Genomic DNA, 14,533 nt, shown 5'->3' with positions numbered 1-14,533 from the left:
AATATATGACAGTCTTTGAGGACAGCTAGAAGGATGCTGTCTAGACACACTTGTATTATCCCGGTGTCTGGCTAGACCACAGACAGCTGTATGCTTAGACTGTGTTTTAGGATTGTGTCCTTGGCTCTTATGAAAGGACACTATCAGAGAAATCCTGTGATCCACAGGCTGCCCTCGACTGAAGGAATACTCATGAAGCCAGAAACCTCTCCTGGGGCTTCCAACATGAATCTCTTAGGTGAACGTCTTCTTAGGAGTTTGGTGCTAAGAAACATTTCTCGCTGCTTTACAGCACTACGTGATTTTGTTGCGATTTCCCACAAATCACAAATAAGTCAGCAAATGTGTTCAAGTCACCGGTAGATGTTTGTGGGGCCTTGGAACATGACTCTTTCCTCACTATAAAACTTCCTTGTAAGATACACTATGAACAAAGACTCCCTGACTTCAGATACCCTCCGGTTGGCTATCCCTTAGCTCATCCCAGAGCCCCTTATCAGGTGCTTAGAGACAAGAAGTCCCATGTCTTTCCTTGGGGAGACAGAGGAGAAAGAATATGGAAGGAAGGATCTTCAAGGTGAAGGTCAAGTCTCCAATTTCCTGAAAGACTCAAAAAATGGTATTTGAATCTGATTTTGAATTGTAGTACCAGGAAAAGAAAGAAGAAGGATGGAAGGGGTTTAGAAAATAGAATAGAATAGCAAAAGGCCTGCTGGGTGATGGAGCCGAAGGGGAGATGAGCAACACCTCAGAGACTGCAGGATCCCTGTAAAGTTGATGCCACACGCAGGACATGTGACTTTATTAACCCCCAGTCAGGTACAGAGTCAGTGCACTAAGCAAGCTTTTTGAAGTCACCTCAATAGAGAGCTCTGGGTCTAAATGCAATATAAACTCAAAGCACTAAGTGCAAGGTAAGAGGGAAAAGAACACAAGAGAGAGAGAATTGAAGCCATGGAAGGGGGTAGGGGGTGAGCAGGGGTGAAGATGAGCGAGTGGACAAAGTGAGAGAAGGATGCAGACAGCCTTGTGGAAATACAAGTGTGTCCAAGAGAGCACCAAATAGGTGAATAGACAAAGGAAGTAGAAGAGAAAGATGGGGACAGGGAGATGGCAGGTAGGAGGTGATGCTCATGCTAAGACCCAGGAGAAGCCAGGAGGTGCAAGCATCTCTCTCTCTCTCTCTCTCTCAGGTCCCCAAAGACAGCTGGGGAAGGTGATGAGGACAGAGGGCAGAGCTCAGGTCTCAGCCTAGACAACGGAAGGGGTTGTCTTCAGCCTTTGGGAAAAAAACTGGTTCCCTCTGGTAGCCTTTCACCCCAGAGCCAGGAGGGGGCGCTTCAACCTCAGGGAACTGCAAGGAAGCTGCTGCCAGAGTCTTCAGGTGTCTCTGTGAGCCAGAGGGGAAGGAGTCAAGCAGCAGTGAGAAGCCAGACATCCCCACCCCACAATCATTCTATGGGTTACCAGCCTGTGGCTAGCACTTCTCCCCCGCCACCAAATCAATGGACATGAGTTTGACACTGAAATTATTTGGGTCCTCCTTGGCTGCCGGGATACAATGAGAACCATCTCTGGGCCTGGCCCTATCTCTTCCAGATTGGCTTTTTGTTCTAAAGGGTAGCGTGGGTCCCTCTTCACCCTATACCTCCACCCCCTTCAGAATCTCTCCCCTTGTGAACCGAACACTTTCAGACCCACCTCTCACACAGACATTTGATCCGCACAACCCCATGGACTAGATAAGACAGAGAGAATGGGAAATTGAGGCACAAAGAGAGAATGTCAGTGGTCCGTGGTCACGTGACAAAATAAAACTCGGCACTTCCCAGTTACTGGATTCTATTCTGCGAATCCATGTCTCTTAACTCTGATCCCTTGTTTCTTCAGTACCAGTTTAGGGAGAGAGTGGGTTGCACATGTGCGTAACTGAGCCCAAATGTGCGATCTTGGCCACTCTGAGCTCTGGCCTCACCCAAGCACCGGCACAGGCTTAATGCTGACACTGGCCACTAATGACTGTGTTCTCGTGAAAGAATTTATTTAATTAAAAAAAAGAAACTGAGCTCTTGAGAACAGATATGGAAGTCTAATTTCAGAGAAATATCTGAGTACTCCAAACTCACAGCTAAGAAGACGATTATCGAAACCACAAGAGCCCCCTAAGAATCTCAGAAACTCTCAGTCCAAGCACAACGCCTCTATTCTGATGGCCCAGAAATGTATAACTTGATTTCACCTAATTCATTACTTGGTTAGTAAGAGGAACACTAGTGGTGCAATTTGCTGAGTGCCTACTATGTTTGAGGCAAATGAACGGGCACTGGAGTGTATTTCCCAATGTTTGCATCTACTCAAAACACCCCTGTGAGGTAAGTATCAGAGTGACATGGCGGATGAGCAGATAGGGAATCAGTACAACCAAGTCATTTGCTCAGAGCCCCACAACTAACAGAACCAGGATCTGCATCCGGGCTTGCTGGGAAAGCTGGGTTCCTCCTTGCCCTGTTACTTAACATGCTGTCTGTGAGCTACAGTCCCCGGTAAGCTTCTTGACTTCATGGCTTCTCTTCAAAGCCTGTATTTTAGTGGTGTGATCAGAAGACTAGAACAGGGGGAAGACACCCATTAACCCGAGGCAAATCTATGTAGATTGGGAGCTCTGGTCCTGAACCTCCTCAGTTCCCTCCAGCTCCCTCCCACCCAGCCAGGACTCCTGTCTTTGGAGACACATCAGCATGCCAACCACGGTCATAGCCTCAGCTAAGGGCCCTTGTCTCAGACAGAGCTGGCAGCTGCCTTCTCTTATTGGCAGCACATTTATCATCTTGAGGGAAATATTGACGGAAAGAAACCCTAACCAGGCAATGTGTCTCTGCCGGATGTGCAGCCTGGGATGAGACGTGGTGTTGATTGTGAGGTTGTTCTGTGGAGAACAGCAGGTGCTCCGGGAGTCTGACATGTTCCTAAGAATGACTGTATCCAGCATCTAGTAGATGTTCAACAAATATGAGTTAGATTCAAATTCAACTCTTTGAATGAAGTCTGGTGGCCAAACGTCTTGGCCCAAATCCTTTATTTTATACTTAGGATGCAAGGAGGGAAGCAGAACAGTCTGTTCAAAATCATATAGCACAGGTGACAGATTAATAAAGAATGTGCTTTGTGAATCTCACATCAGAACACTGATAATGTCACCAGGCAATGCCCTCAAGTGCGGGTTAGACCGCATAATCTGAGAAACTCCAAGTTCCTTCTTAAAGGGGGGGGGGGGGGAGGGTAATCTATGGACTTACTTTCAGAGCCAGAAGAAAAATGTCATTTTGAGAATGAGAAGCATGGCATCGTGACGTGTTTGTGTAGCTCAGCTGGCCCCGTGAGCACTCCTGCCTTACCTGCCAGGGCACATGTTTTCCCTGCCACACGGCTGGGGATTTGCAGTTCTTTGCCAGCTTGTCTCCACAGCTCTCTCCGCCCTCATCACCTCACAGTTCCCAACTACACATGACCAAGGAGTTAAGCAGCTCTCTCGGGGCTCTAGCTGCTGCCTAGGCTGCCGTGTCTGCCTGGGCTTCTGCACCCTCCTCCTTCTGTTCTAGGCCCTTGTGACCGTAGATCCTTGGTATGCCTCTTCTCGCCTATGATGTCCCCGAGGCCGAGTTAAACCCTTTCTATTTGCCCCACACTCCGCTCGGTCATTACACTACGCTGAAGTCACTCACTACCCACCTCTACTGCATTGGCACATTTCCAGGCAGAGGTCAGGACTTGCTCTGTGTGTGCCCTCAGACACCAGCAGGAGTCTGGCATGTAGGAGATGCTCAGGAAGTACAGCCACTGGTTCTGCATCCTCTTGCCATTATCCCATGTGCACAGGCTCTGAGTGGGGCTGCACATATTAGGCCTTACTTTGAACTAAAGCCATATAGAATAGCTCCATTACTCAGCTCTGTGGTTACTCTCTAGAGACTTGATCAAACAAAATCAGGCTCCTAAAAGAAAATAGGCTCCTAAAGGCCCCGACTTCAAGGAAAACTCCCCAATTTCTTTAACTAGTCTCTCATAAGTCATAGCTTTGGAAGGACTGACTAAAAGCCTGGTGGGTTTTGTTTTGTTTTTCCCAACTGTTCCAGTCTTAGGACTGAAAGCTCCTTATCCCGCCCCCATAAACCCCTCTTTGCAGTTTTGTGTTTCCCCCACCACCACCATGGTCCTCCAGGTTCCATGTACTATTTATTGTATTTGTGCCTAACATAAACTCATGGCCCAAAATGAAAACACTCCCAGGGTTAATGACAGGAGCTAACGACAGCACTACCTTGCTCCCCAGAGCAGCTTAAAGCTTCTGTCCATCAGCCAAAATGCTATCGGCTTTGGCAGTAGGGTAGTTTATAGTGGTAGGGTTGACACATCCACTTTTTGGTCAAAAATGAGCTTAACAGTGTCTATTAAGGTGCCTAAACCTTTCCCCAGACCTCTATCCACTGTCCTGAGTTGCCTTTTCTTTGTCTAAGTGTGGTTGATGTTTATATGCAGGTGAGGGCAGGCACAAGATAAGGCAAGACCTGTGGTTGGACAGTGAGAAAGTAAGGTGGGAATAGAGTTTTTGAGAGGCTGAGAGATGGGTGAAGGGGAGAAGAAGAGAACTTGGAGGAGGAGGATTATCCATGCCTGTGTGGCTTTACATAGCCACGGGTATTTAAATATCTTATAAGGGATGGATTATTACAAGGCAAATGGTCTTATCTAGGTGAGAAGTTTATATCAATATCAATTGGCTCTGAGTTTTTTGTGTGAACATTTTGTGGCGTGAGAATTTACTGATATAAATCTTACTGATAAATTACAAGCTTCTAGAGTTTTGATTTTGTCAGGTTATTGGGAATTGTGACAGTAACAATTGCGGGCAGATGCTGGGAATATGAGCAGAGTCTGCAACCAGAGAGTAGCAAGAGGGCAGCTGCTGCTAGAGTCAGAGAGTAGCAGGAGGTAGCGTGGCATGGTACCTGGAACCATTTGCCATTGTTTAATATTTACCGCTACACCTAAGGGCAAAAATTATTTGGCACCATTGTTCTACATTGTCTAACTAGAACCTCAGTTGTCCCTAGAGCCCTTCAATTAAACAGTGACTTTGAAAGTAGTCGTATTGTCAGATTTTGACAGCCCCCATTGTCCCTGGGATGGTCAGAGCTAAACTCTAAACAGCAACTTGTTGATACTGAGCTCAGGTAAAGACTTGGCTTTGAAAACTCCCCCACATTTGTGCAACAAGAAAGTGGGTAGACAAGTGCATGGTGTGCACAGCTGTGCAAGTGAACACAGGTGCAGACAAATGGGTTTAGGTGACTTAGGAATCAGCCAGGATGCTTCCTGCCTACCAGCTCACATCTGCAACCCTGAAACAATATAGGCTCTTTATCATCATTGTGGTTTCCATGGAACCTCGCAGTGCCACAAGTAAAAGCTGACAGTTATCACTATAAAGTAACTTTACAACTTTGTAATTTGTAGCTCTCTGCTGACAGTAATATTAACAGCATTTCGAATTATGGCTATAAACTTGACAAAAGCAGATAAAACCTTGGAAACCTCATTTTGGGGGATGAAGGAAGCTTGGAAAATGAAGGTAATAGCATTTTGGTTTTCCAGCCAAACAGTGGACATTCAGGAGCCAGGGCACACTTTGACAAGAATGTGGGAGTCAATTGGTTCAAGACAAGGTGGCCAAGGGCAAGGCAGAAGGTGGTGGCGGCCAACAGAGCCCAGTCTGGGTCATGAAGAATGCCAGATAGGTTAGTGTCAGAGGCCAGTGTTACAGAAAGGGGTTTCTGCAGGTAGAAAAACATTAAGCACTGTATGAGTCCCAGTCTCTCTGGAGTTCATAAGCCTCCAGGATGCCAATGGGAAGGAAGCAGGGCAGATGACAAGATGGCTGTCAGGTGGTACTTAGAGCTGGGTCTGTTGGTATTTAAACCCCAACCTTAACACTTATACATGGGTATCCCAAGAATGTCACTTGATTTTTCTGAGGGTCTCTTTCTCTACTTCTGTCTCAAAGACCCAGATCAAGTGATTATTAGCACCGGTCCATCTGCCCATATGTCTGACTACCTGCCTATTGGCTGAGAAATCAGCTTACAGAACCGTCATCTTGTCTTCTAACCCAAGGAGGTGGGAAAACGGGGACCCAGAGCATTGTTGACCTCCCCAGTTATTCATGGCAAGTTTTCAGCCAGAGCTGCAGCCACTGTTCTAGTGCAGGGGGGCAGGAGCAGAGTTCCCTATTAGGATGTTTCTCTTGCTAATGTTTCTACTATTCATTTAACCAGCTGCCTAGTAAGCATTCATATTTAAAGTTCAAACCCCAGTTTATATATCTAGGGAGGATAAAAAAAATCAGACTTCAGTAAGCTTTAGTATCCAAACCCTCTAACTGAAGGCTTATATTTTGGCTTCTTATGAATCTTAGCAAAGTTATGACCCTGAGTGTGACAAGTGAGAAACTGGAAATTTCTGAGATGTCTGATTTATCTGAGAGAAGTTCCAGAGAGCATGTCAAACCTGACTTCTTCCTGTTCCTCATCTATCCAAAATGTACAATCTTTCCAGCAAGAATGAAAACCTAGGCAGCACTCCCATCCTCACTGAGGAGCACAAATCAGGCTGCAGAACAGCTCAGATTACAGACCTTACCATCACCTCAGAGAGTCACATGGTCTAATGGTCAAAGAGCAGGGCTGCCTTCTACTTCAGTCATTCAGTCACTGGCATTCACAGAGGGCTATCCATGAGTAAACACTGACTGCAGAGACCAAGTGACCTAGCCAAGGTCACACAGATAAAGACCACAGTGGGACTGAGATCCGGATGCACAGCCCATCACTCCTTATACCAGTTCGTGAGACAAATGGTGACACCAAGAAAACCACTTTATTGTGACTTCATGATGCCTTCTGCTTACAACGAACCTGTACAATGCTGAGGTTTTTCTCCAGAGCTTCAGGACCATAGAACCATTTGTCTACTAAAATTTGCCATTTGCATGTCACATGAGCCCTTTATGTCCAATACCCCAGAGCTCAAAAAGAGCTCACAATGTCCTCTTCCACAGTTTCTGTTACATTTGAGTGATGGGCTGATCCTTCTCCCCTCTGTGTTCTTCAGATCAACATCCAGGGTACCTTTCTTGCTTCTCCCCTGTGCCCTATATCTGAACAACCAGCAACACACTAACCTACCTGTTATCTATAGAAACATGTTACATGGAACTTGTCTACTGTTGGTTTCAGTTGGAATTACAAAGACACACATTTCAATATGGGGATGAAACCACCATGCAGGGTTTATGAAAGACAACCTGAACAATTTTGCAGACTTATGTTGACCTTCATAGAAAAGGACAACCCACGAGATGACGTGACCCCCACCAGAGCAGCCAGGTCATTTGGGGCTGAGGAAGAAAGTCCAGCTAATGGACCTACTAAGCAGCCCTCTAGTATCCAGCACTGGAAAGTGGGTGCTTAATGGGCTCATTCAGAATAGTCCATGCCATCTCCTACGTATCAGAGTCCCATCCTGCCCTTTTTCTAGCCCTCCCTCATTCTGTTCAACCCCAGAAGGGTGGACAGGGGTCGCCATGATCAGCCTACTTTCAACAGGCCCGGAGGGTGGGGAAGATTTTCTTTGAAGAGGTTTGATGTTTTGGATCAGGCGAGACACAGTAATTGCTCAACTGAGACTGTCTTGTGACTAGAATTAATTGGAACTTCTTAATTTCCTGAGACTGACTGGGTACTCTCTGGGCCTGCCAGAGCTCTCATCTCCATGGTTCTGTTACCTATATTCATCTATCTATGAAGCCAGTGGAGACAAACAATAACATTGCTTGTGATTGTTAGTGCCACATATTCAATGTGCTGGGGTCTTCTTTCACAGGTCTTTCTCCTGTGGTTATTGATCACTGCTTGTTCCTGCCCACCCCCCCTACCCTGGAATGCTTGGACAGAGCATCCTTTCCCTGACATCTGGCCTCTCGCCTGTACTTCTCCCTCTGCCAGGAAAATGGCTCCACCCCTTCTTCCCTAGCTTGTATCAATTCACCCTGGGGTGTCTGGGTCTTAGTTTCTCTTCTTCTAGAAAGTTCTTCCCCCTCTACTGCCTACTGACCTTCTCCCCCTCACCCTCAGCCCAGCATATTTCTCCTCTACCAGGACATTTATTCTCTGTAATACAGCTGTCTCTTTCCCTGATACCAAGTCTTCAGAACCAGCATTAGCTGATTTCAGTGTGGCCTCAGCCACAGGAAACCAGTCTGTTAGGGACCCAAGTTCACTGATCCATTATTTCTCTCATCCATTCTGGTAAAGAACTGTTTCCTCTTGACTTGTAACCAGACCATAAACAAAGGCCAGGAAATCATTGAGTAACTTTATGATTCTAGTTTATCCCTTCCTCTTCCTCCTCCTCCTCCTCCTCCTCCTCCTCCTCCTCCTCCTCCTCCTCCTCCTCTCTCTCTCTCTCTCTCTCTCTCTCTCTCTCTCTCTCTCTCTCTCTCTCTCTCTCTCTCTCAATCCTTTGAAAATAGCATATTTATTAGTTGTTGGGCCGATAAAATGCAAATAGGACTTATTGAAGAGTGACCTGAAAGTATCAGGAATCTATCATTTCACAAGAACAACAAATGACAGGAAGGGAGAGTGGGAGAATAATAAATAATATCCCTGAGCATATGGCATGCTGATTTACAGGCCAGGACAACATAGCCTTCCCCATGTAACCTTCACGACCCTTACAAGAACTAACTCACTGTCACCCTCACTTTACAGATAAAGAACTGATGTCTAGAGTGGTTATATAACTGGATTAACCCCCTCAGAAAATAAAACAGCTCACACCTGGAACTCTAATGCTAGACCGGCATTCTTGCTACAACATGGACAGGCTAGAGTGCCAAAGACCACTAGCCATTGTGGAAAACTTTGAAAATGTATATAATTATATGCCTTAACTTCATCATAACCAGATATGGCATTATAGCTCCCAGTTACAGATTAAGAAACTGAGGCCAGTTAGGTTATGCAACCTGTTCAATGGGGCCCACCTACTGTGTGGTTAAGGCAAGATTCAAACCCAGATAAACAAAGTCTGTTCTTTGCATAGCATTTACTTCTTGGTGAGTGTTTCTGAGTCCCACAGCAGGATAGAAAAGCCATAAAGTCCTCAGTTGCTCTATAAAGGTAAAGTCACCTCGCAGAGCCTAGAGGACTCAGTGAAGGGCACTGTCTGGGATGAGGCCTGCACTGTCTGTTGTCAGAATCAGGTCTCTTGATTCCCAGTCTAGAGGACACTTCCTCCCAGACCATATTGCCATTCCCATCAGACCATGTAATTTCTTTTTCTGATTGGGATACAGAGCCAGCAGCCAACAAAGATCACAATCTGTCTGACTGTTCTCCCTCTGTTAGGAGATGAGTCTTGAAAAAGAATGTATATCAGAGAGGAACCAGGTTAAATCACCCTTGAATGTACCAAATTGACTTGTGCTTCCCTGGTATTGTTCCAGGCTCTTCTCTCCTGACAAGCAGGGTAGCTCCAGGAACTGCAAAGATGGTGCAGAGCCTCTCCACTGACCCCTTCCAGTCTCCAGCTCCTGTGAACACTGAGGTAATTATTCCTGCATCTACTCATTCCCACATTTAAATATTCTGTGGCCATCACCTAGTATTGGCCTGAAGCAGCTCTCTTGTGGACTGTCCCAGCAACCTCTTACTGTATGTCCCTGACTTTAGTACAGCCAGGGTGACTTCCCACTGTTTACAAAACATCTGTTGTTCTTCATTCAAGTTTAAATTCCTTTCAGCCTGTCTCCTAGATCTAAAGGCCTTTTCCCAAACCAGACCAGCTATCCTCTTGTTGCACATGCATGCCTTTCCTCCTTGCCTCTCTGTCTGCAGGGTTCTCCCTTCATTAACACATCCCAATCCCATTGAAATGACTTCTGCTCAATATTAAAACTCAATTGAAGTGGGCCTTCCAGGAAGCTTTACCTGAGTCAAGACAATTTCCAATTCTCCCTCATTCTCTGTTAAGTTACTTTTAACCTATTTGTAGTTACTGCTACTCAGTAGAACGTGACCTGGTCCTTAGTTGGCATTCTTTCTCTCTCCCTTTCCCCCTTTCTTTTATAAGCACACACACACTCTCTCTCTCTCTCTCTCTCTCTCTCTCTCTCTCTCTCTCTCTCTCTCTCACACACACACACACACACACACACACACAGACACACACACACACACTCTCTCACACACACACATTCACTCACACACAAGCTTATATATACACACACACACACACACACACACTATTATCATTATTAGCAGTAATTGTGGCAATAGTAGATTCTTTCGGACTATCTAGGAATTTGTTTTGTAGCCCAGGCTAGCCTGAAACTCATGATCTTCCTGCCTTTGTATTCAGTGTGCTAGTATTAAAGGTGTGTACTACCACGCTGATATACATAGATTTCTTTTAAATGTAAGCGTCCATTAATCTTCTGGAATTCCTCTATCACTGAGATTATTATGCATATTTAAATTATCTCTCCTCTCTTTTGTCTCCCCAGTAGAAGCAAAGCCTTAGAGATCTCTACTCTAGTACTTTACCCCAGGTGCTGGTTGTGATTTCTGGAATACTGATACACATTTATTTTTGGTGAAAAAGAATTAGATGTCAAGAGACAAAAGCTGTGAGCTGAGAACGGGTTTTTTAAGAAAGATATTATTTCTATTGGCAAACCATGCTGATAGAAAGGTAGGAGAACCCATTAATTTAGATGCCAGAAAACAATGACAAACCAGCTGCAGCATCTTTCAGAGAGAACTGCATCTTGGGGTTAGAATCTGCTTTAGTCCATAAGCTCAAATTTCTTTCTAGCAATTCCTAGAACCCCCTTTGTCACAATACTGAAGGAGAGCAAAGATATGGTATGGAACTGACCTTCAAATATGCCTTTGAGGAGTTGGAGGATCACACCACCAAATGTTGGCAAGAGAGAGTGGAAAGGGCACTTTGATTTGGGGAAAAAGTAGTTTGTACATATAGTGAATGGGCCTCCCATATCCATGGGTTCTGCACCAGAAGATTCACCTAGTTGTGGATAGAAAGTAATTTTACAAAATTGACTCTGTACTGACTGTTTACATATAATTTTCTTGTTATTATTTTCTAAAAATACTATAAAACAATGATTACACTTACACTATTTTGGATATTATGTTACCTAGAGATGATTTAAAATATATGTTGAGATAGCATAGTGGCTTATACTTTTAATATCAGCACTTGTTAGGAAGAGTCAGGAAAATGAATCTTTGTGAGTTGAGGCCAACCTGGTCTACACAGTGAGTTCAGGACAGTCAGGACTACATAGAGAGATCTTGTCTCATAAAAACAGTACATCTATTCCTTGAAGTATACAGTAGGATGTGTGTATATATGTAAATACTACAACACTATACACAAGAGACTAGAATAATAGAATAGCAGGATTTCTGGATTCTAGAACCATCTTGGAACATCAAGGAACAACTGTGTTCATAATTTATCCCATCCTTTTCCTGATTCAAAAATTCTGTACTATAATTCTTTCTCAGAGGAAATGACAAGTTTAGAAAAGAGAAATGAATCACTTTAAAACTCAAGGGATAAAACCTAACAAGTTCTATCAGAACATCCCAATAAAGAGTCCCAATAAAGAGCATTTGAGATAAGATAAAACTAGTGAATACATTTTCTTTGCAATAAAATCAAGCAAGATGGAAAGTAGCCCCAAGTTTTCACCATGGTGAACTTCAGGGAATTTTTTGAGAAACTGGGAGGAAAACAGTTTATCAATAGCAGGGAGGTTAGCAGGGAGGTAGATCCAGAAGGTAGTAGGGGTATGTGGGGCAGGGAAGATGGAGGGTCAGAAGAAAAGAGAAAAGGGGTGAGAAGAAAAAGAAAAGGGAGAGGGGGCGGGGAGAAGGGGTAATAAGTAGCGTGAGAAACCCAAATGATTGGTAAGGAGTGACTGGAGAGAAGAGAGGGGAAAGAGAAGGAAGACAGAAAACGGCGAGTAGAGCAAAGAAAAAATGAGGAAGTGTGGGTAGGGTATGGTGGTAGATAAGGAAAACAGGAGAGCAGCAATGGGAAGGACATGATCCCCCAGGGCCTGAGAAGATTTGGGGCCTGGAAGCAGCAGTTGAGATGGCTATGTCCATATGAAGGGCACGTGAAGGTCAGAGATAAACCAAACAGTCCAGAGACATCCCTAATAGAATCTTCCACATTCTTCCCCGCCCCAGAGACTAGCACCTTTCTTAGCTGGCATCAAACTTCTGACCTGCCCAGAAAATCCTCCCAAGTTTGATGCTCCCAGCTAGATGACAGCAGTTATAGATATAGTAAGAACCTGGCAAGGATACAGGCTTCTTCAGTGTAGGGCACAGCAGCTGTAGTACCCCCAATGATGTAGCTGTAGAAGGAAACCTCTAGGGTATAGCAGTATGACGTGTGATCCAGAAGCCCACCAAGGAAACGCCGGCCGGTTCCTGCTTTCACAGCGTCCCGGTTGAAGGATGTGCTAGTCTGTGAAAGATAAAGTTGGGAAGAAACAGAATCAGACCAGCTCTTAGACAATGAGCACATCTTATGCTTCTAGTTCTTTTTTTTCCTCATCTGATAAGTGGTATCTGCTCCACCATCTCAGTTATTATGGGACTGGTTAGTCAACAAATGTAATTGAAAGTATCCATCAAGGTTTCTGGGGCACAGCTACCTATAGGAATTTGAGTGGGACTGGAGAAGGAATGAAAAACAGGGGCACATACTATGCTCATAATCAGAAATAAGTGTTCAACTCAGTGATACTGTTCCCTGGGTAGTATCATGTTTTAGTTTTAAAAGAAAACATTGAAGTGGGTGTTCATATTTCATTTCCATAGATGAAGAAACTGAAGTTTATAGATGTACAAGCAAGTAAATCAGCACAGATGTGAAGCCTGAACTTAGTGGCTCCAGGTATCTCCATCTTCCTCATTATGATAGAGAGAAGTGAATTCATGTCCAACATAAGCTAGGGAGATCAAGGATGCTCCTTATGTACAGTGTTGTCAGTACCCATTAGGGTAATCCAAGAGGGAAGCAGGCTAGACTTGGGTCTTCTGTTTAGACACATAAGTTTTACTTCCCATTGTTTGACAGCTATGAGCTGTCCTTTTGGTGGTCCTCAGTTTCCCTGTCTGTGTAGTAGAGGTGAGGGAAAGTGTGAAAGATCATATAGAATCTCCAGTGCAAAGACTTTAAAATCTATGTGGTAAAACATAATGTGCCCATTTTGGAGCAGTTGTTGAGAGTCAGAGCAGAGACAGGAATGGGACTGGGAGAGATGATCTTGAAGGCAGCCCAGAGCTCCCAAGGAAGCTGGGATACAGAAACATCACCAAGACCAGAAACATGGCCCAGTTGATGTGTGTTCTGTATATCCAGGAACCTTAACTCCTGTGAGCACCTCAGACCTGTGGCATGCCTTCCAATGAACTAGAGGCTGCAGCCTGCTCTGAAACTACCATCGTTGCGAAGGCTCTACAGGTTCCTACACAAACTATTGCATTAGTCCCATAGCTGCTAATGGGCAGATGCCTGTTTTACTCTACACCCTAAATTCTAGATGACTTTGCAATAGATTCTCAACTTTTCTGGCCCATAGGATTCTCTTGGCTATGGAAAAGACTGTGCTCAGTAACCTCCAAACCTCCTTTCTCGGCCTGTCATCCAAAGACTGCAATTCACAGTGCATCTTACCACGTACAGAAATTCATCATCCTCACTAATGTCCAGCCCGAAGCAATGAGCAGGTGAGTTTTCAGCTCATCAACTTCAAAAATTGCCATGACCTCTGTGGGCCTCTTCCCAACTGCCACATGGCAGTAACAAGGCCCAGAGATTTAGTATCAAAACAATGGAAAAATGAACAAAACTATTTCAATGTCCCAATAGTGTGTGTTGACGTCTTTCCTCATCTTCTCTCCATGCTCTTTTCTGACATTGCTTTGTGCTACAAAATTTCTAACTCCTTCCTCCAGCCTATCCCACCTGCCTCAGATGTCTCTGAAGGTTGTTGAGGTCTTTTCTGCCCACAAGGAACTTTCATATCTATAGCTGCATATGTCTTCCCAGAAAGCTGTAGTGCAGGCCAGGTAGAAAGAAATGTACTCACCAATTACTGACAAAGAAATTGGGGCCAAGAAAGTCATGGAAGAAGAGAATGGTGTGTGTGTACTGCCTTGAACAGACACATTGTTCTCCTGCTGGGAGAACCCGGACACGTACAAACAGACCACAGGTTAGGCTCGAATCTGGGAGACCATTCGATGGTTGCTTTGCCTTGTTAATGTTGGAATCAGACACACTAAAGAAACACTAGGTTACAAGACAGGCCAAACACTCCCCTGTCAAGCCAAATGAAAATGAACCAGAAAGAGAGGGAGGCGCG

At 44.7% G+C, this 14,533-nt stretch overlaps 1 protein-coding gene across 2 annotated transcripts in view; it reads right to left on the bottom strand.

The window, feature by feature from the left end:
• The window catches only part of AGBL4 (AGBL carboxypeptidase 4), a gene marked incomplete at both ends in the record, with an annotated part of 1,110,674 nt that overhangs the window by 34,907 nt on the left and 1,061,234 nt on the right, over positions 1 to 14,533 (bottom strand). For both annotated transcript variants that reach the window (XM_080920614.1, XM_080920613.1), the window contains one exon: positions 12,465 to 12,627. In XM_080920614.1, the coding sequence (XP_080776740.1) occupies positions 12,465 to 12,627 (163 nt within the window). The remainder of the gene's footprint in view (positions 1 to 12,464; positions 12,628 to 14,533) is intronic.

This window comes from Micromys minutus (assembly GCF_963924665.1).
Source record: "Micromys minutus genome assembly, chromosome: 9".
Classification (NCBI taxonomy): Eukaryota; Metazoa; Chordata; class Mammalia; order Rodentia; family Muridae; genus Micromys; species Micromys minutus.
The sequence above is the reverse complement of the archived record's forward strand: the minus strand, read 5'-3'. Positions and strand labels throughout refer to the sequence as shown.